The 19,220-nt window shown below is 46.1% G+C and overlaps 7 protein-coding genes across 7 annotated transcripts; 5 read left to right on the top strand and 2 right to left on the bottom strand.

The window, feature by feature from the left end:
• Positions 1–694: 694 nt before the first annotated feature.
• AOL_s00097g611 (uncharacterized protein) lies at positions 695–2,904 on the bottom strand (the record flags this gene model as incomplete). The annotated part of the gene is made up of 2 exons (XM_011126444.1): positions 695–1,008; positions 1,083–2,904. The coding sequence occupies 2 exons, from the start codon at positions 2,902–2,904 to the stop codon at positions 695–697; spliced, it is 2,136 nt and encodes a 711-aa protein (XP_011124746.1).
• A 1,954-nt stretch (positions 2,905–4,858) lies between these two features.
• AOL_s00097g610 (uncharacterized protein) lies at positions 4,859–6,492 on the top strand (the record flags this gene model as incomplete). The annotated part of the gene is made up of 2 exons (XM_011126443.1): positions 4,859–4,984; positions 5,065–6,492. The coding sequence occupies 2 exons, from the start codon at positions 4,859–4,861 to the stop codon at positions 6,490–6,492; spliced, it is 1,554 nt and encodes a 517-aa protein (XP_011124745.1).
• A 990-nt stretch (positions 6,493–7,482) lies between these two features.
• Positions 7,483–8,330, top strand: AOL_s00097g609 (uncharacterized protein; the record flags this gene model as incomplete). Its single annotated transcript, XM_011126442.1, has 2 exons — positions 7,483–7,617; positions 7,773–8,330. 2 exons carry the CDS (start codon positions 7,483–7,485, stop codon positions 8,328–8,330), a joined length of 693 nt encoding a protein of 230 aa, XP_011124744.1.
• A 937-nt stretch (positions 8,331–9,267) lies between these two features.
• AOL_s00097g608 (uncharacterized protein) lies at positions 9,268–10,443 on the top strand (the record flags this gene model as incomplete). Its single annotated transcript, XM_011126441.1, has 1 exon — positions 9,268–10,443. The coding sequence occupies one exon, from the start codon at positions 9,268–9,270 to the stop codon at positions 10,441–10,443; it is 1,176 nt and encodes a 391-aa protein (XP_011124743.1).
• An 878-nt stretch (positions 10,444–11,321) lies between these two features.
• AOL_s00097g607 (uncharacterized protein) lies at positions 11,322–12,166 on the bottom strand (the record flags this gene model as incomplete). Its single annotated transcript, XM_011126440.1, has 2 exons — positions 11,322–11,990; positions 12,071–12,166. 2 exons carry the CDS (start codon positions 12,164–12,166, stop codon positions 11,322–11,324), a joined length of 765 nt encoding a protein of 254 aa, XP_011124742.1.
• Positions 12,167–14,125: 1,959 nt separating this feature from the next.
• On the top strand, positions 14,126–16,035 carry AOL_s00097g606 (uncharacterized protein; the record flags this gene model as incomplete). Its single annotated transcript, XM_011126439.1, has 8 exons — positions 14,126–14,408; positions 14,521–14,623; positions 14,687–15,041; positions 15,105–15,204; positions 15,267–15,481; positions 15,547–15,633; positions 15,729–15,786; positions 15,842–16,035. The coding sequence occupies 8 exons, from the start codon at positions 14,126–14,128 to the stop codon at positions 16,033–16,035; spliced, it is 1,395 nt and encodes a 464-aa protein (XP_011124741.1).
• Positions 16,036–18,454: 2,419 nt separating this feature from the next.
• On the top strand, positions 18,455–18,919 carry AOL_s00097g605 (uncharacterized protein; the record flags this gene model as incomplete). The annotated part of the gene is made up of 1 exon (XM_011126438.1): positions 18,455–18,919. One exon carries the CDS (start codon positions 18,455–18,457, stop codon positions 18,917–18,919), a length of 465 nt encoding a protein of 154 aa, XP_011124740.1.
• Positions 18,920–19,220: the final 301 nt, after the last annotated feature.

Genomic DNA, 19,220 nt, shown 5'->3' with positions numbered 1-19,220 from the left:
GATTCGCAAAAATAAACGTGGAGAACCGGGGCTATTGATGAATTTGATGGATGAAACAAGCATTGCAAGTAGGGATAATCAATCAAAGAAAGAATGATATCGGAACACAAATAGAAAGAAGAAAAGCCCAAGGTCAGGTCGTAAAATAAATAAGCTGTCGAAGGATAGGAAAAAAGTAGAAGGGGCAACAAATACCATGTTTTTGGTTTTTTTCGAAATACAAAACGCCAGCGGGATATCAAAAAAAGGTGTGCGTAATGAACATATATTCCGGAGGTGACGAGGGATAGGGCCAAGATCAAAGCAGCAAATACCGAGTTGAGACTAGAATGATTAACTACTCGGGGCAACAAAAAGGAAAGCTTTGGTAGAAAATAAAGGTAAGAAGAATATATCATCCGAGGTATCTTGCTTCAGCCATTGAAACTTCGGGTGGTTGGTGGCGAAATAGTCTGAGGGAGTGACGGTTTTCGAAAAACACGCTGGGCTTGTGGACCTTGCCAGCCACCCTTGCAAAAGGAACAAATGAGACTCGATGGGATGGGCTTATGCTCGTATCCCTCGCATTGAACATGAACCCACTTGAAGCAAGCGTTGCTAGAAAAAGACAAAGGAACCTCGAATCAGTACGTCGTTCTTCTTTCTACTTGTCTATTGAACTCTCAAGCATTGCAGCGCATATTAGAAAGGCTATTCACCATTGTAATACAGGCATCTCCGGAGAACCCGTGGATACACAACTGCAACGAATGTCCATAGCGAAGTCATGTCCACCGCAGCGTGAACGCCCACCGTATGTGGTTGGGGTAAGACAATCAGGATCGGTAACTGTTGTCGGTGATATGTTGAAGGCATCCGAGGAATAACCCGATCTCACAGTTTGCGGGGTAGAAAACCCATAAGGATGATGCTGCTGCTGCATGGGGGGTGAGGAAGGGAGTATGTTGGTGTGCCTGGTAGAAGGACGAGATGTGCCGTATGATGACGGTGGCCTTCTTGAGACACCTCCTTTGCGCAAGTTAGCAATCGAACCGTCAGCGAGAAGGTGGGTAGTAAAAATAAAATAAAATGGTGATAAGTACCTGGTACGCAATAGGTGTTTCGGCGGGCCACGGCTTGCTTTAGGGCGAGTATAGCATCACCTTGAGAAGTAAGGGTAGGCCCATCGATGACTGTCTCTGCCTCGGAATACTCGTCTTCTTCTCGCATTGGGCCCAGGTTGATAGCATTAGGAGCTCCTATTGAAGACTTGATGCTGTAGATACTTGGATTGCGGCTGTGGCATCTTGGCTCCTTCTTATGAGGGCTCCTCTTTTGAGGACTTTTTCTAGAGCTGGACATGGAAAAGCTTGGTGGCAAGAATGGATTGCTCTCGCGGCCGAAACTATCGGATGCAAATTCACCTGACATCAAAAACCGGGATGAAGACGAGAACGAACCCGACGGGGTGGTTTTGAAACGCGCAAGCTTCGGTCGCTCCATGGACCGGTTCAAGGATGAAACCGAGCCACGGCGTTGGGCCCTCGAACCGGCTAGACGTCTTGCGGACATTGAGTAGCTGGAGTTGGGATCGAAGTCATCTTCGTCCGTTGAAGAGTCGGTATCATATTCCCCATGATTATCGCCTTCAGAATCCGAATGCTCGAGATGCAGACGCCGGTCCTCGATAAGAACCTTTTCTGCCTTTGCTCTTCCTCCGGGGGAAATTGAGAAGTTTACTGTAGTTCTAGTCTTCGCGCTACCATTTTTCGACCCACTGCTTCCAGGAGTGACCTTTCTAGAAATCCCGTCTACCGTTGGAGATGGTGTGGTATTTTCGTCCTGGATGGTGGACCTCGTCTTGCTCAGGAACGCGCCCATTTGCTTCCTTGGGCTGGGGTGCACGGGTACACCAGACGGTTTTCCCCTCCCGCTAGACTGAATAAAGGCACTTTCGGTCAAAGCTCTCTTCCTGATAGGCTTACTAGTAGAGGGTTGAAATCGAGCATTCGCAAGAGCAGCCTTGCTCTGTCTTTTTCGCTGACCAGCCAACTCTTCCTGTTGCTGCAGGTTTTGTTGGTGGTATGGGCGAAATCCAATGTCGTCACCATACGATTTACCCATGTCTTGGTTGGAAAAGATGAGGTTTGGATTCACGGAACCAGGCGAGATAATATCACTTGCAGACGATGGGTCCTGAGCGAACGAAAAGTTGATACTATCGGGATGAGGATGGTGAGGGAAGATACTTTCGCCCAATGAGTGCATTGAGAGGGGTCGCAAAGGATCTATCATCCCGTTTGTAATAGCGGTACCCATGGTGGTGGGCACGTTTGACCAATCGAACGTCGATGCCGCGGAGGCTAGGTCGATATCGCTAGGCACGGCTGTGAGGCTCTGAGGAATATGGCTGTCCGACAAAAAAGACCCGGGGAAAGATGCATCCCAGTATTTATTTGATTGAAAATCGGCATCGTTAAAAGATTCCATGTTTACATTGGGCAAATGGGATTCCGGAAAGTTCACAAAGGTATCTAGAGCGTGCAGGCCCGGGGAGTGACGGGGCTTATGATGCGACTCCGCTTCACCACCGATACCTGACTCCTGTATGAACTCGATCGTAGAAACATAAGTTTGCGAAGGGGGGTTCTTTGGCGGTCGACCACGCCGTCTTTTGGTGGGAGGAATCCCTTGCGAGGCTACCTGGTTTCCGAGCGGCGGAATAGGGTCAAAGGCGCCACCGCTAGGAATAATTGATTTTGCGGGGCTTGATGCGATCGAAGTTGGAGCCGACGGCTTCCTCTTCTTGATATGAGCATTTGATACTCCTGTACTCGGGCACCTTTGAGCTACTAGTTGGTCCGGATGGTTGATCCGAGTTTCCACCATACCTACTAGTGATGCATTCTTTTTAAAATCACCCATCGGGTTGTAATCCTCAGCCACCGAGTTATGCCAACGTAGACCCGATGTGTCCGATTTGGAAGGGGAACCATGGATGCCTGACACATGGGGAGCTTTTGGTGTCAAAGTTGTATATCTATGCCAGTTTATTCAGGATCAAATATAAGATAGAATAGGTTAGATTTTGAACAATTGCAAGGAAAGAAGGGGACGAGGAAATGCAGCTTACCCATAAGACTGAGATGGATTCTGCCATGAGTCCTCCATATCTCAAACGGATGAAATAATCGACAGCTCAACGAAGCATAGAAGTCAAGTTATGTTGGCTGCAGTGGGTCGAATATATTCGTTCAAACCAAGAAAACTATCCCAAGTCCCTTGCATGCAGAAAACCCAACAGCACCTCGAAGACTTATTTTTTTTTTTTAGGGAAAAACAAAAATGAAATACAAAAAAGCGTATTATAGAAAAAAAATATATAAAGAAAGAAAGAAAGGAAGGAAGGAAGGAAGACAAGCAATAAAGATAGAAAAGAACAAAAATATAAAAATGAAAAATATATATAAAAGAAGAAGCGAAACCGAGAAAGAGCCAAATCCCAAAGTCGGAGGAAATTAAGAGTAAATGAACGTTGAAGTTTTGTCACAAGGGTGGAATGACAAGGGGCAGCAGCCAGGGCTGTTGGAGACAACCTTTGATATTAGTGCGAACAGTTGTCTGGGGGAAAAGGCGCCCCTTCCCAAGGCGAGGCGAAAGTTAGGTTAACAGAGAGGGATAGGGAGAGAAAGAGTCGCTTCTGCAGCAGCTTCTTATCCGGCTACCCTACTGTCTTGCCTTGCCCTGCCCTGTCCTGCCCTGTCCTGTCCGGTCCTGTTCCTATCCTATCCCGTCCCGACTTGTCCTCCTCCCGGGGGTGGAGGAGAATACAGACTACAAGGTCGTCAGAACCAATTGCATTGGGAGGTAAGGTATCGATGGATTGTTCGGCCAGAAGGTTCCAGAGAGAGCGGGATGTGTTGACACAGGTTTGTGTTGACGGTGAGTTATCGTTAGGCAATTCGGTAGCAGCTTCAAAAGCTGTTTCAGAAGGGCATAATAGTACTTATTGGACACTCAGGTACATAGGTAGCTAAGGTACTGAAGAGCTGCAGGTGTGTTCACGAAGACGGGTTAGCAATTGGAGGGAAAGCATGACTTATGGTTACGAGGCGTATACGAAGACGGGGAAGTGGAAGGTAACAGTCAAATTGGAATTAAAAGTAAGGTAAAGGTAAAGGTAAAGGTAAAGGTAAAGGTAAAGGTAAAGGTAAAGGTAAAGGTAAAGGTAAAGTCTACTTGACAGGGCTTACTGAACTTACTTCCTTAAGTACTTAAGTAGGACCAGTAGTGAGCGATGGATGGATGGATGGATGGATAGTATTAGTCCTCTCACTGCAGACGCGAAAAAATAAAATAATACAGTAAAATCAATGAAAAAAACCAAATTAAATTGAAAAAAAAAGTGTGATCACGAAGAAGACGCGTCGAGGGGAAGGTACAATGTATTTAAGCAGACGCGAAGAGGGGAAGGGGGGATGCCAAGGAGAAGGGGAAAGGGAAGGGGAAAGGGAAAGGAAAGGGGAGTCATCTAATCCAATCTAAGATGACGCGTTTCAGACGTGTTGTCATCGCGCACTCATGTGACTAATCAATCAATCAATCTCTCTGCCTAATACAGTTTAGTCCTTTTATTAGATACTAGTTTGAATATTTTATAAATTAAACTAAATTTTACATTTACTCTACATCTCGATGCATCTGCGATGATATGATATGACATATGATACTTCTGGTATAAAATACATTTTATATTTTATTTTATTTTAGATTTTGCTTTATTCTTTTCACCATTCGTCCCTTTCGTCCCCTCCTCCGCCGGCTGCAGCTGGCCACCACCACCACCACCACCACCACCACCACCACGACAACCGCCACCATGACAACCACCGTCGAGCCTCCTTCTCCAAAGCGTCCCGGTTGCAAGCTACACGGCAGGGCCTTCTATCAAAGCATCGGCTCTCCCAAACGTATCGTTGCTCCCATGGTAGACGCCAGTGAATTGGTAACTACTTGCCTGTCTACCTATTACCTAACTACCCTCCTCCCTTTGCAACCGACTTACTTTTCTCTCCTTCTGTTCAGGCTTGGCGGATCCTCTCACGTAAATATAATGCCGATGCCGCATACTCGCCCATGTTGCATGCCCGATTATTCGCAGAAACAGAATCCTACAGACGTCAATCCCTTCGCTACGCTCCAACTTCTTCTTCCACCCCATCTCCAACTTCAACTTCAACTCTAACTTCAACTTCAACTCCGATCTCTTCTACCTCCACCAATCACAATCAACCCGCTCTTCCCTACGATGGAGACCACAAATCCGACAGACCTTTCTTGATCCAATTCTGTGCCAACGATCCTCAACATCTCCTAGCTGCTGCCAAAATCGCCCAGCATCATTGTGATGCCGTTGATTTGAACTTAGGATGCCCCCAAGGCATCGCCAGAAAAGGCCATTATGGTGCCTTTTTGCAGGAACAGCCCGATCTCATCTACAAACTCATCAACACTCTCCACAAGGAACTTGATATCCCCGTCACCGCCAAAATCCGTATTCTAGATACAAAGGAGGCCACTTTGGGATATGCAAAGATGGTGTTAGATGCTGGTGCTAGCATCTTGACCGTCCACGGCAGACGGAGGGATCAAAAAAGTCACAATACCGGTTTGGCCGATTGGAGCTATATTCGATACCTACGGGACAATCTTCCACCGGAAACCGTCATATTTGCCAACGGAAACATCCTCTACAGCGCTGACATCGAGGCCTGTTTGGAAATCACCGGCGCCGACGGTGTCATGTGCGCTGAGACAAATCTCTACAACCCCGCTGTCTTTATGCCCTCCACCGCTAGCTTCGAAGAAAGGTTCCCGCGGGTCGATATAATGGTTCGTCAGTACCTTCACATCATCCGGGATCTCACCTTCGGGGAAGGTAACCCAGTCGTAGAGCTTTCCAGGGAACAGTATCGGGAAAACGCATCTTTGATATGCGTCAAGTCGCATCTCTTTAAGCTCCTGCATGCCGTCTTTACCAGAAAAGAATATCACTACATCCGGAACACTTTGGGCAAGGCAACCGGCCAGAGGTTTGATGAAATACTCAAGCTAGCCGATGATTTGGAGAAAATAGTCGAAGAGCAGCTGAAGCTCACCCCAGAGACACCGGAGCAATGGGATGATATCATGAAAGAAGCAGGTGGGCCCGGGGCTGATGCAAAAATTCTACGGATACCATGGTGGAGATGCCAACCCTACGTCAGACCGACCCCGCAGCAAGCTTACGAGAACGGTGCCATGCAGAAATCAAAGAAGGAACTCAATGTGGCATCCAATAAAGGCGCCAAAGAGTCTAAGCGCGAGCTCGACTCTGAATCTGCGGCCCTGGATTCGAAGGAGGAAGCACCAGCTAAGCGGCAGAAAGTGGAGGAGCCACAGCCGGAGACGCAGCTGGAGCAGATCATAACGAATGACCAATTGGCCTTACTAGACTCCAAAGTCTCTGGTTAGACCTCTTTCCTTCCTTCCCTCCCTCCCTTTCTTCCTTCCCTCTTTTTTCCTCCTTATCTTCATCAACGCTATATCATACTAGCTAAGCAAGTAAGTTAAGCAAGTACTTAGTAAGTACCTAAGTAAGTGAGTGAGTACTTACTTACCTAGAGTACCTCTGTAGTTAGTCTAGTTTTCTCTGTAGTTAGGGAGTTACAAGTGTAAAATATACAACATGTACAACGCATTCATACCAATAGACTAGTCAGCTTCGAATTAAGACTTATGACTTAGAAAGGCTCTTTGTGAACTCGCACCCGTCTTGCCTCTAGACCGGGCTCTTTGATAGATCCATGCGTTAAATCTCAGCAAGTCAAATTATTCCCAATGCTGACACACAAGGGCCCTTGCGGATATCCATGAATCTGGCAGTATGGCCACAGGCGCAGGGTTTTAGAGCGGACGAAGTCGATGACGAGATGTGATCCAATCGACTTTACTATCGGATTAAGTTTTAGCGTGGTTGAGCTGAATATACGAGGGCCAGTCGTTGGTGGTGTTATTTCGGTCCTTCATGTCCTCTTCTTTTTCTTCCTATTATTCTCGCTCGCCATTATCCAGAGGGTCGACAGTAGCAGTAGTGCAACTGTCGCTAAGGTCCCGTCGTGTACGTGGAGCATAAGCTTGAGGCTGTCCTCGAGTCTAAAATTCAGCTATGGGTTATTATTGTTGTTTAAAATAAAGTGGAGATGCTAGGCAATTTTTATTTAGTAGTAATCCTGACCTCATCAACACTGATATAAAATTCCCACTTCCACCTTCTCTCGCCTCGGATTACCCCTCGGATTACCCCTCTTGTAACTTCTACAACTAATTCATCCTTCGTATTTCCATCCGATCTTCCCCCCTTCCCATCATTACCAGCAAGGCACCCTATCACGAACCTTGCAAGACAATATTCCAGAAGGATCTCGGGTAATACAGCGTTCTCCTCCAGGGCAGCAAGCAACCATGTGCTTCCGTATTTTAATCGAAAGAGACGTAACGAAGACGGTTACCGTCAAGGACGAGAGAAAGAAAAAACAGGAGCCGAAACCGGAACCAGAGCCAGAAGAGCCAGCTGCCCCAGATCTTACTGACGTCTATGTGAGTTTGCCCTAATCTTTCCCCTCAAGAATCGCCCTCCTACCCAACATCTACAGGGTCTTTGGGCAACCTAGACCCCATTGAATAAACGACTATAACCGAACCTGAGTACCGGGGTCAGTATGAACCATCGTTAATGTTAGCATGTGCTGTAGTATGACGCTAGTACCGGGAGGTTCTATTCCAAGCTGGGTTCACCCACTGGAATCAAACTTCAAGCTATGAACGAGACCAATATTTTGGGCCAACCAATCCTCCGCGAAGAGGGCGAGGACAGGAAGGAAAACAAGCGAAAGAAGGACAAGAAGGACAAGAAGGACAAGAAACACAAGAAGGATAAGAAGGACAAGAGGGAGGATACGAGTTCCCCAGAAAAGTGCCACTACCAAGCAACGATGTCCCAACTGCCTGCCAACTGCTGTACGCACAAGTCACATAAACGCGGATGCAAACGTCAAGTTCTGCTCTTGGAACCGCCGAAGGCAATGGCTTACCCTCACATCGACCACTCTGGGACCACGGTCCATGCCTTCGAGGAAGTCAACCTGAAAAGCATCAAAAAGCCTGAAGGTCGGGGATACGAAACGAAGGAACTCGCGATGAAAGCGGCGTTTAAACAAGGTCTTATTCTAAAAGATCCAAATCAAGCCGTTCAGATCATGACGGGTACACAAGGCGGGTACTTTGTTGTTGGTGTTACCGATTCATGCTGAGAAGGGAATTTGTTCCTTGCCATTCTTTGACATTTGAGGGACGATGCTAGTGCTGGGACCTGGTTACACAAATTACGACTACGGCCTTTGTCGCAGCCCTGGCCTTGAGCTCCTCGTATCTTGTCAAGATATCATTCCTGCCACGTACATCACCTGTCTCCCTTCAAGATTTGTCGAATATCCTCTTGCAGCTAAGCCAAACATATTCTTTTACTCCCTACTCTCCTTTCCTCTAATATACCATCTCTCTGCAAACACTGTTTTTCACATAAATATCTCGACCTATTTCTTTTTACCAAGTCTAGGCCCCTTCTTAGATCGTACTCCATAGGATAGTAAGTATTGGTCTATACAATAGTGATAATTGTACGTCTGTAGCTCTACGAATTTTCTCAACCACGTAATGTCTACTATAAAGTTCTACTATAGTAATCAGAAGATCTGACATTGAAACGAGGCCGATTCACACACGCCCAACAGCTACAGAAGCTCAGAGAATTCAGTCTCGTAACCAAACAGAAAATTATCGATACCATGCCCCATTTTAAAACACAACAAACGAGCCTTTAAAACGCAGCACATGACCCTATCGACTTTAATGCTATAACTATGGTTGATGGAATTTCATCGGTTACTAGGCGCCCATGCCACGGCGGACTAGTTTATACGGGTTATCAGCTAGTAAATTTCACCGATGTACCGCTTCTAGGTATTAGATACTTAGGTGCCTAGGTGAGTACTTAATACCACCATTTCAGTAGCCTTAACCTCAACCTCAACCTCACCCACCCCACCTTCACATCACCTCACATCACATCAGTCCAGCCCACTTCATCTTGCCTCGCTTATCTCACCTTCCCAAACTGCGTCATCATCATCGCTCCTTATCCAAAAAAACATCATCCTTTGCATATCTTTCATCTTAGCTACCGTAGCCATGCCTAGAAAGATAGAAAGAAAGTTCACATTCGTAAAACATGGTGAGGAGAATTACCTCTACATGGAAGGAGCCCAAGAATGGCGAAATACATTCTTTAGAAGTTCCGAGTTTAGGGCCCTCCAAGAAAGTAAGATCAAAGATATCTTCAAAATCCCGGAAAGTGACGCACGATTCCCCGTTCGTCAAGACAGCAAAAGAACTCAACTCCCCGGTACCGAAACGCGAGACTGGTACGACTTCCATTGTCCTACTGGGGCCGTTTTGTTCCCATATGACTTTACCACTATTCCGACGGCACTATCGAATTCTACGGGCTCCTTCCAAATGCCTCAACTGAAACGGCTACTTACCGATAGGAAGAAATGTTTAAACGGTATATCGATGTCGAACTATCGTCGAATTCAGGACCTTAAACGTGGTGATCGAGTTATTCTGCCCAATGACTCCCAGATCCACATTCTCAACAAAGGCATTATTCCCAAGGGCGTTTTGATCATTGCTCGTACCGGTACCCAGGAAATTACAGGTTATAACGCCCTTCAGGTTCGAACTTATGTCGATCTCAAACTCTACGAGTTTATCCTCCCACACCATATCCGCTCCCTCCATCTCGTCGAAACCGAGACTAGCTTGATGTCTAAGCAGCCTCCCAATATTCCCTTGCCAGGCTACTTCACCCTCCGCCACGCCTACCTTATCGATATCGAGTTAGAGTCGCCAGAATCCGAAGATCCAGAATTAAAACCGAAATTTCCGATGTATCGCTTCGAACTAGCATTCCTAGCCGAGAACGGCACAGCTAGTATTCAAAAATTCCTTTGCTCAGAAACCGTCCACGAATCCGTTAACCGTCTGGAAGTCTCCTGGAATGTGGGGTACCCCGCTCGAGCCGCGAATTTTGCAACGGCGAATAAATGGGTTGTGTGGCTGTTGAAGTATATTCCTTCGACCCTATCGTCGCAGTCAAGACATATAGAGACTAGATGGATCGAAGCTGAGACTTATCAAATACTTGGGTGGAGTACCTCGGGCGTTTTGGCGACTGGGTCGGATAGTGTTGGGGCTATTCAGACGTCGGAGTTGACAGCTGGAACGAAGATGTATGAGGACGATTTGTATAGAGTACTTGACCAACAGGTTGTACCAAGACCGCCCAAGCCCCCGAAGCTATAGAGCCCACCTTTGTATCACTTATTTTATGATTCTCTGGGAGAGAGGATCCTCCCTGTATGTACATATTAATATGATTCAGCCTTCACGAATGAAAAAGCACACATGCCACTATTTAGAAGGTTGTGTTGGTTTTGTGGTATTTATTTCTTGGTCCCTTTTGGGTAGTGGCCGAATCCAGCATGGTGACGCAACGAGAGCTAGTTTCGCATGGGCATGCGCTGTAGGCGTGCGGCGAGCTAGCAAACGCTAACCACGATACCAGACGCGGCATATTATAATATTAATAAGTCAGAACTGAAGGAAAGGATATAAGTACTTATATACCTAGGTACCTAGGTATGTATCGATATAGGCCAAAGATATCATATTAATGCGTTAGGGGTTTGCGAGATACTTCTTAATTCTCGCCGAAACCGTATTAAACCGGGGGGTCGTCTTCCTGCTTATCCGTTTTAAGGTTGACAGCCATATTTTTACGATTGTGTTGAAAACTTAATGGGGCGAATAAACTAAATTTCAGGGTTCATAGTTATATTTTTCTTGATGAGCGGGTGGGCAAGAAACGGACGAAAGGTTTGCATCGAGAAGTCCACAAAGTAACAAAGATTGCTCGAGAGTGACGGAGAATACCTCTGGGTTGTGGAAGAAAACATAAAGAAAGGTGATAGAAAACGGAAAATAGGAAAATGTCTGATAAGGAGGGGTGTGCGAAGAGTCGAAGGGGGTACGGTGATGCGGGGAAGAGGGAAAGAAAGGCTTAAGTGGGAAACTTGTGTCAAATCAATTTAAAAGTGGAGCATGGACCCAGGAGCATATATATGGATTGCTTCGTGCACTCAGGCTTTATGAGGCACAAACCCGAGTTTGGTCAGACTAGGTTACGGGCTGTAGTTCCAGAGATCTTCAGGGTACTTAAGTTCCAAAAGTTTTGCGCGGATGAAGACGTCGCTGGCCTCCTCGAGCAGTTCTTCTATAGTAGGAACATACTTTGCTGAAACATCGGGGACCATTGTAAGAGAGTTTTCAATCGGAGTGGAAGGCCTCTCACTAGGGATATCACTAGGAACGTCGCTGAAGGTATCGTCGCGGGCTTGATTGTCACCGAGGGCTGCACCGTCGTCGATGGGTCTTGCTTTGGGGGAGGTCTGCGTAGCACGCTCCTCAGCTGGGTTTGGCCTGGGGTATGAAGCGAAGCGAGAGGTAATCAATGTTGCTGTAGACTGTGTCGCCGTTGGGTTCCCGGCAATTCGAGATAGAGGGACATTGATGTTTGAAAACCCTTCCCACCAGAAGCTTGACCAGTCGTTGTGGATGCAAATTATTCTTGGAAACTTCGTTTCCCATTTTTCCTCCCACGACAAGTTTTCATGGCTATAAAACGGACGGAATTCAAAGGTGACGAAACCGGAGATCGTATCTGGGTTTATGTGCGGGATATCAATCCACCCGGGTGGAAATTTCCCATGGTAGCACCAGTTTTCGATTAGCACCAACCGTCGCCCGTCCACAGCAGGACCGGAGGTTTCTTGCCTGATAGCAGCGATGTCCTGTCATCGAGATGAAGATAAGCCGAACCATACTAACTCGTGGGTATAGCTGGGAGAGATGTAGTTGGACTCTGACTTACAGAGCGTCTTGTGATTAGCGTAAAGCCATTTTTCGAACCGGCGGCACCTGATATGATGACACCTCCGTCCATCTCCAGTCCGTAAGCATACTGCATGTTATAGCATTGAAGTTAGCGATGATCAAAGAGTAGACGCCGCGTCTGCAACACAAGACTAGAGTAGACGCTGCATTTAGACGGGACTTTTTATTTAACGGGTTCGTCACGTGCTTGAGGTCTTAGGGGGGGGGAGTTTCCGTGGGGCAAAAAGTGCGAGCGGTATCTCATGGTAGTTGGAGGGTTGGAAGCTTTATGGGTTTGGTCTCTGAATCTGTCTGCTGTCCAGAATACTTTGAGAGTCTGGGAGTATTTATCTTGACCACATCTACGCATAACTAGGTCAGTTGCAATACTTAAATAAGTGCTAGCGCTGATTCATTGGCCCATATTGTGCTAGAGTGGGTCTAAGTACTTCGGTACTGGTATACTGCATTTTAAGACGTTCCTACATGTAAAAAGGACTGTAAACTCACAATTTCAACTTGACATTAGCTTTATGAAGCCTAACTTCAGCTCCATCAATTTTGATTGCAACCCTATAGAAGGAAATACGTCTGGGATCTTCTTCCTCCATGGCCATTGAGGGGTCTGCTAGGGTCGGTTCTGATAAGAACAGGAGCGAACGGTTTTAGGATGCTGTCGTGCTTGATGCCACGTTCCGTTTAGGAGAAAGATATTGATGCCGATATCAATAGACTAGGCCTCTGCTGGGCACTGATGGAATTGAATTAGGTGGTTGGTGTGTTGGAAGAAGGGATTGAAGAAAGAAGAGGGAGAGGGAGAATAAAAGTGGAGGCATAGCTACTTACCTAAGTACCAAGTAGGTAAATACTAGGTACTTACTTAAAAACAAGGCCACCGAGATATAAAGGCCTCCATTGTTCCAGGTAGAGCTACGACTGCCGGCTACCGTACTGCAGTACTGAGGCACCTTATAATATTAACAACCTTCAAACTTACCACCTCGGCACACGTACATGTTCAGGGCGAAGGCATAGTTACTAAGTACTAACTACTCATCTACGGGAGTTTTCTCGTTCGCATTCTACTACCAACTCGGTTTAACAAAGTGTTGCGTGTGGTATTTCTCGGTAGGCCGTAGCGTAACATGATCATGATATATAAATATGCCTACTTACCTACCTACCTACCTACAAGTATTTACCCAGGTACCTAATTACTTAGTTAAGTAAGTAGTCAGTATATGCATACATAAGTATATATCATGACGGTGTCGAAGGTGAGATGTCAGCTAGCTAGGAGGCCCATCGAAAGTGACGTTTCGACAGCTGCAGGCGACAAATACAAATTCCATGACCAAAGAAATGTCGACCCGCATAAACAACTTACTTATTGTGCTACATGCTTAAGTAAGTGAGTAAGTAAGTATGTAATGTAATGTAACGTCACGTTCTCCGCTCGCCTCCACTTGGGGTAGCCGGTATTTGACCGGCGTCATTATGTTATATCTGGGCAGTTTCGAACATTTTTCAACCAGATCAGCAGTACGGTTAAAATCTCCATGCTGCGCTTGGCGTTGATTTAGCCACCATCTTCACCAATCCGGTTTTCGAGGTCAGAGTTCTCCTCTTTCGCATTTCAAAGGTATCCCGCAACCGACAATGCTGATTTAAAAAAAATAAAATAAAACTGCTTGGCTGCCTCCCAAGAGAAGCTTAACTGTTATTTGGTCATATCGATATATACCTCGAAGCCTAAGAAACTTTGGAGACTTCGTTCGACCTGTGATTGCCCTTTTATAAACGAATATATACCTCGACTGCAATTGTGATTGCAAATACTGACACTGGTAATTGGCGAACCACATGCGCATGCATGCCTTAGCTTAAACGTACGACCCTCTAATACCCTCTCCATCCCTACCTTCCGCCTTTGCCTTCTAGCTTATGTGAGAGTGATAAAAATATTGCGATATTACCCTGGCCAAATACTCTATTATCTGCTAATATTAAATCCAGAGCAATAGATACTCTATTTTATAACGATTACTCCGAAATGCAAGGAATATTGACCCGAAAAACGGACAATAATGACAGCACCGCAGAGCCCAGGGGTATTGATGACGGTGCTAGTATCGCCGGTGGTGCGACCCTTCGTACTACTACCAGTATCGTTTCACGAAGAGATATCAATGAGAGGCCGCCACTGCTTAAGGGTCTTTCAGACGAAGAGATCGAAGAACTTGAAATTAAGCTCAAGCGCAGGATTGATCTTAGACTGCTTCCAATGATCATTTTAATATATATCATGAACTACCTAGACAGAAACAATATCCCTGGTAGGTTCTACTACATTCTATATTTCCATCCGTTGGAACATCTGATACTGTTATTAGTATGGCTGCTAACCACTTTTTTACTGTTCTTGTTTTATTTCTAATCGAAATTTAGCTGCTCAGGTTGCTGGTATGGGGGATGAATTAGGCCTAACTTCCTCACAATTCAATACTGCCGTATCGATCCTTTTCGTAGGCTATATCTTAATGCAGGTTCCGTAAGTAGAATCTATAAGTCACGACCGTAGAAAATATTAAGACTAATCTTGTTGAAAACGAAGTTCGAATCTGTTTCTAGATAAGATTGGACGTCCATCCATATACTTCACCGTCGTCATGATGGTTTGGGGGGCTATTAGCGGCGCGACTGGCGCAGTCCAAAACTACTCCGGTCTTCTCGTCTGTCGGTTCTTCTTAGGTTTCATCGAAGCTTCTTATTTCCCGGGATGTTTGTTCTATTTATCGAGTTGGTATACTCGTAAAGAATTATCGTTGAGAACCGCAATTTTATATTCGGGTAGCTTGATAAGTGGTGCGGTGTCAGGGTTAATTTCTGCTGGAATAACGGACGGCCTGGATGGTAAAGCAGGAATTTCGGCGTGGAGATGGCTCTTTATTCTTGAGGGTTCTATTACTGTATGGTGCTTTCATATTTTGATGCTTTATCCGTGGGACTTGACAAACGGCTGACTTCCGTAGGTGTTTATCGCATTCTTCATCTGGATTGTCATCCCCGACTTCCCAAAAACGACAAAATGGCTTTCCGAGCAGGAGCGGCAACTCGCCTGCTGGAGACTTGGTGAGTGGCCTGAAACATAATGCGAGTGTGTGATAACTAATTCATTGACCCACGGGTCCTAGAACGAGACATTGGAGAAGAGGATTGGTCTGGGAGTGAAGCCCAGAAAGTTTTCCACGGCCTTAAACTCGCATTCACGGATATCAAGATGTATATCCTTATGGTTCTCGTGACATGCTGCGTCGCATCGGGTTCTATTACTAACTTTTTCCCGATTGTCGTCCAAACACTTGGATTCGGGAAAATAGAGACCCTTCTCTTGACGACTCCACCATATGTAAGTTGCCCTAGATCTGGGGCCTGAGGCCTTCGATGGGTATTGGGTGGCTAATTTCCGTTAAGATACTCGCAACGATCGTCGTGCTTGGTAATGCCTGGCATGCGGATAAAAAGGGAGAGCGGTACTTCCATATCGTCATCCCACTTGCTGTAAGTTCTGCTCCGAGATTTGGCCACGGAGTGCAGGTGTTCCGCGGCCGTGGAGGCAACTGAAAATAGACCCAATTGGTTGAATTTGTGTCTAGATATCGGTAGTAGCGTTTATCCTGGCAGCTTCTACGTTGAATATTGCTGCACGTTATGGTAATTGCCGGTTTCTGGCCCCGAATCTTAGCGCAAATGCTAACGATAGGTCTAGTCGCAATGATGCTTATGCCAGCGAGTATCTATGGGGGGTACATCTGTGCCCTCTCTTGGATATCTGCAACATTGCCACGGCCGGTTACAAAGCGGGCTGCTGCCCTCGCAGCGATTAATGCGGTCTCCAATGCATCTTCAATCTGGACGGCGTACATGTACACTGAACCCTCGGCTCCGAGATACGGCAAGTAAACTACCTGAGCCCTAGTAGTTAGAGCCATTGAAAGCTGACCGTATATGCCGAATTCAGCCATTGCTATGGGCGTTAATTGTGGAACCTCAGTCTTGGGCATCATATTTGCTACAGTACTTCGAATGATACTTGTCAGGCTCAATAAGAAGCTAGATCAAGAAGGGGATCTTAGCGAGACAGGGCTGACTGCGGAGGGCCAGGTGGAGAGACGTGAGGAGCAAGGTTTGCCTGGAGAGGCCGCGGCAAAGGGATTCAGGTTTCTGATATGATGTAGGTTTTGGTTGTTGTAGGGCCAAGAGGGCATCCTTAACCATCTCAGTACCTATATAAAGATTCGATAGTGTGGCTGAAGCATTTAGATGTCTGTTTGTTGAATTCAATGGAGCTTGATATGTACCCCACGAATAGGCAGCGGTTTGACTCGTGTAATTTTTTATATATACGGCTTCATATCACCCATAGATAGATGGATCAGTAAACCCATTATCAATTGATGAATTGGAGCGATCGGTTGTGGAATATTTCAACTTCATTTATGAAAGTTGGACCCGATGTCGACATTGAATCTTATCTTCAGCTCCAGGGGTGGTATTATATATGGATCTGCAAAGTGGTCTGCAAAAAATTATGGCGGGTGTGAGATTTGAGATTTCATTGGCATGCCTAGCCGGGGTAGGATGAATGAGATAATATTGGGCGGAAGTCACACAGTGCTAGCTCGTTTGAATGTTCAGCCCTGGAAGGTCGAGTGGCTTTTACTACCTAGTCCTCCAGGTGGATACATACATACATCTGTATATAAAAAGTACATGTACTTCGCCTAGGAGTTACATGGCGCTATAATTGGTCGTTTCGTTCGTTCCTTGGCTTAGCTGGTCAGGTCGTTATCAATTTACCCGATTCTTTGCGATATGATTTCCAACGGGTTTGCATATGTCCTGGCACCGGTAAACTGGAATCGATATTGAAATTTGCAATACCGCCCCCCTGGCTGTTAAATATACGTATGTATGTATATATGTATGTACTTACTTAATACTTACCTAGGTAAGAAAGTAAGCAAGTGTACTTATAGTACTTCGTATGATCGATTGTATGAATTTGGTTCGGTACATAATTATTCCAGCCCCATGCATACGCACATGTCAGTGGGTCGGTTTGGCGGCAGGAACAGGCTGCGGTGTAACCCTGGAAGAAAAAAAATCCTCGAGGTTCTCACCCCACAGCATGCCCAGCGAGCGGTTCGCGATACCGGCTCCAATCCAGGAAGTGGAACGGGTTTTTGCCAGCATGAATGTTCATGCACGGTGCGAGACATACATCCATCCATCGAAATATCACGAATTAACGGGACGACGAGCACGCAAAGTACCCAGGCCGGTACCAGGCACCTGTGTATGTATGTAGTCTGTTTGTATGTTTGTACGTTTGTAGGTAGTACACCTAGGTGATGAAAACCTCGATCGCGCCCTAGATCATAACGATGCCGAAGAAATTTCCGATGAAACATTCCCGTCCCTTGATCTCATTCCAGCAGCTGGTTCCCTTGGAGGTTGTCCTTGCAGACCCATCTGGCTGCAAATAGTGAAGCGCGGTGGGTGGCATGTCTGGTTTGATTTGATTTGATTTGGTTTGTAACCGAATCGTTCGTCCGAAGCTTGCTTTTGCACGAACCCTGAGCAGAGGAGCAGCTCCATAATAATAATAATAATAATAATAGCAATAATAATCATCCTTTCTTGGGTGGGCGAGAGTTTGGGATATCTGTAACCTGTAACCTGTAACGAGGAGTGTTCGAGGCGGCCATCTGATTAGTCGGCCAAAATCGACAGAGGAATCGGAGCTTGTTTGTAAATCTAAATGGCTTGGTAGTAGGTAGCTGTTAACAGGAGCAGGACGGTGAGGGATAAAAGCCAAAGAAGGCAGCTTGGTAGGTACTTAGGTAAGTATGTAAGTAGGTAAGTGCTTTCATTAAGTAAGTAGAGTACTATAGTACTCCAGTCCTTAAATACCTACCTACTCTCCACTCCCTTCCATACTCTTCCTATCGTCCTCCTCCTAACCCCCCTCCCCTTTTAAATAAGTACCTACTCAGTACTTGATCGATTATCGAAAGGGTCTGATTCTTCCCATTCCCCTTCTCCTTCTCATCCTTATTCCTATTCTTATTTTCCATCTTCCTTCTCTTCTTTTTCTTCATCATCATCATCATCTTCTTCTTCCTCTCTCCTCCTCCTCCTCCTCCTCCTCCTCCTTCTGTACTACTTCGTTTGCACAGAACACAGAACCCAGAACACACCACGCACACGACATCCACACACGACACACCTCGCGCCGATAAAATTTACTCACCCACCTCTCGTCGAAACATATTCCTCCTACCCACCACCCCTGACATCCGAACCCTCCTCTGGAACAATGTGCAGGTACAGAAAGTACATCTATGTAAACTGCGGCCATTCGGAGTTCGAGTCACCTCCATACCTCCCATGTGTCTCCGATCCGAACGAGTACTGCTCGCCCGAAACCACCTCGGATCCCCCCATCACTCTCAAAAAGAACACTGCCTGCAATGACCCGGCGTGTGCTGGTCCCGGAGGAGCTCCGTTGTCACCAACTGGACCAGCCGACGGCGGTACCTCATGGAGCCGTACCAACTCTGGCAACCGCGGTCGGGCCTTGGGACCTGGTGAAGGAGATCCGGGCGACAGACTTCGGCATACTGTTTCCACCAAGATGAAGGTGGCTAAACTGGTCCGAAGTATGACGAAAAAGCATAAGGAGAAGAAAGAACAGCAGCAGAACAATGGAGCTGATGGCTTCTTGCCTGATAACCACGGCAGTTACAATGAGATCAACGAAATGGACGAGTTGAAGAAATGAGCCTCTCCGGTTGAGACCTCAGTTCGGCTGCTATCTTGGTTATTTATATTCTCTTGCAGCTACAACTACAGTCATTAATCCTTCCGATACAGCGTATCGGTCGTTAGAGGGACTGCATCAATTGGTAGTTGATATTTACTTTCTTCCTCTTCTTTTTGTTCTTTTTCTTGTCCTTCTCGGTCCCATGGAGTCATGAAGTTATGAAGCGAATTTACTCGTCCTGATTTCGAATTTCACTCTGCACTGCAACCCCGGCTGCTCGCAAGCGTACTTTTTTTATTTTCTTATTTTTTATCGTTTC

This window comes from Orbilia oligospora, assembly GCF_000225545.1.
Source record: "Orbilia oligospora ATCC 24927 unplaced genomic scaffold scaffold00097, whole genome shotgun sequence".
NCBI lineage: Eukaryota > Fungi > Ascomycota > Orbiliomycetes > Orbiliales > Orbiliaceae > Orbilia > Orbilia oligospora.
Note: the sequence above shows the minus strand (reverse complement) of the source record. Positions and strands in the feature narration are given on the sequence as shown.